Source organism: Chlamydomonas reinhardtii, chromosome 14, assembly GCF_000002595.2.
Source record: "Chlamydomonas reinhardtii strain CC-503 cw92 mt+ chromosome 14, whole genome shotgun sequence".
In the NCBI taxonomy this organism is placed as follows: Eukaryota; Viridiplantae; Chlorophyta; class Chlorophyceae; order Chlamydomonadales; family Chlamydomonadaceae; genus Chlamydomonas; species Chlamydomonas reinhardtii.
Window position 1 is genome coordinate 946,623 of NC_057017.1, and position 1,284 is coordinate 947,906.

The 1,284-nt window shown below is 61.4% G+C and overlaps 1 protein-coding gene across 1 annotated transcript in view; it reads right to left on the reverse strand.

Moving 5' to 3' along the window:
• The window catches only part of CHLRE_14g613850v5 (uncharacterized protein), a 15,774-nt gene that overhangs the window by 5,306 nt on the left and 9,184 nt on the right, over window positions 1-1,284 (reverse strand). Inside the window, exons 13-15 of the mRNA XM_043070049.1 lie at window positions 867-1,043; window positions 469-601; window positions 215-237 (exon numbers count right to left, since the gene is read on the reverse strand). Of these exons, the coding sequence (XP_042916722.1) occupies window positions 215-237; window positions 469-601; window positions 867-1,043 (333 nt within the window). The remainder of the gene's footprint in view (window positions 1-214; window positions 238-468; window positions 602-866; window positions 1,044-1,284) is intronic.

Genomic DNA, 1,284 nt, shown 5'->3' on the forward strand with positions numbered 1-1,284 from the left:
GGGGGGGGGGGGGGTTAGATACCAGCCCAAACGCAACCGAACCCAATGCGAAGGAGCGAGGAGGAGAGCGTGGCCTATGCTGGGGCGTGTTTGTGTGGGGTTTGGGGGTTTGGGGTTAGCTGTTCATGGGGACGGAGTGCGGGGTGGCCCGGCCACGTCATGCAGTCAGAAGGACGTCGGACTGAGAGCTGCTGCTGCTGCCGTCCGCGCAAACCTTGTCTCAATCGCCACACCGGTCTACATGGCGACCGAGGCCTCGCCCCTCTCCCTCACGCCCCTCACCCCTTGCGACGGTTCCTCGCCTACTGGGACCGACGTTGTCGGGCTCGGGCATTTAAGCCTCTCCCTCACTCCTACCCCGGTTGCCCGCTCTCCCCTTTAGCTCGGCTTGCTTTAGTTTTGAGCTGGTATTTACAATCCCTTCCCGGATTAAAAATAATCATGAATGTAACCCACCCGAACCCTCACCTGGTACATGCCCACGTCTAGCGGGTTGTGCGTCTCGGTGTCGATCTTGAACTTGACCTCGGGGCTGGCCAGCTGCAGTGCGCCGGCGGCGGCGCGGCGCGCGCGCATGATCTTGGCGAGCTGGTTCATGGTGCTGCACGTGTGGGGCCGGGGGGTTACACTCATGAATAGTTAAGAAGTGAAGGCGGGGGAGGGGGGTACATTCAAGGTTGGCGTCAGGGCTTCTACACCGCGCGCTGGAGTCCGTTGCAGAGGTAGATGTCAGCACCAACCCTAGAGCAGTTTCTCCCTAACTCTTCACCCTCGCTTACCCTCCCTCCCTGCCCCCCACGGTTAGGTTTAGTTTGGGCTGGTATCTACAACCCCCAACTGCCCTCAATTGCCCCCAACTGCCCCACCGCAGGCTGACGGTGAGCTCGTCCGTCATGGATGGGTCATCGATGCGGCTCTGCGCCTCCTGGTAGGTCAGGCTGGCGCGACTCTTGATGACGGACTTGGTGAAGTGGGTGTTGAGGATGTTTGCCTGCTCGTCCACCTCCCACAGAACACTGAAGGCCAGCCGCTCCACCTCACACCTGCGCGGGTTGGCCGGGCGGCGATGTGGATGCGTGGATCGTGCGGTGTTTCGGGGTGATTTTGTAAATTTGGGAAAGGGCCATAAGCAAAAGCAGACCGCAACGACCTTTGCCCAGGCCCCCCATCCCCCTCGCTCACCCCCCCACTTCCGCCCCTTGGTCTTGGTCAAGTTGAGATTGGACTGGACTCCCCCCCTCCCCATTCCCCATTCCCCATTCCCCCTCCCCCCTCCCCCAGAAC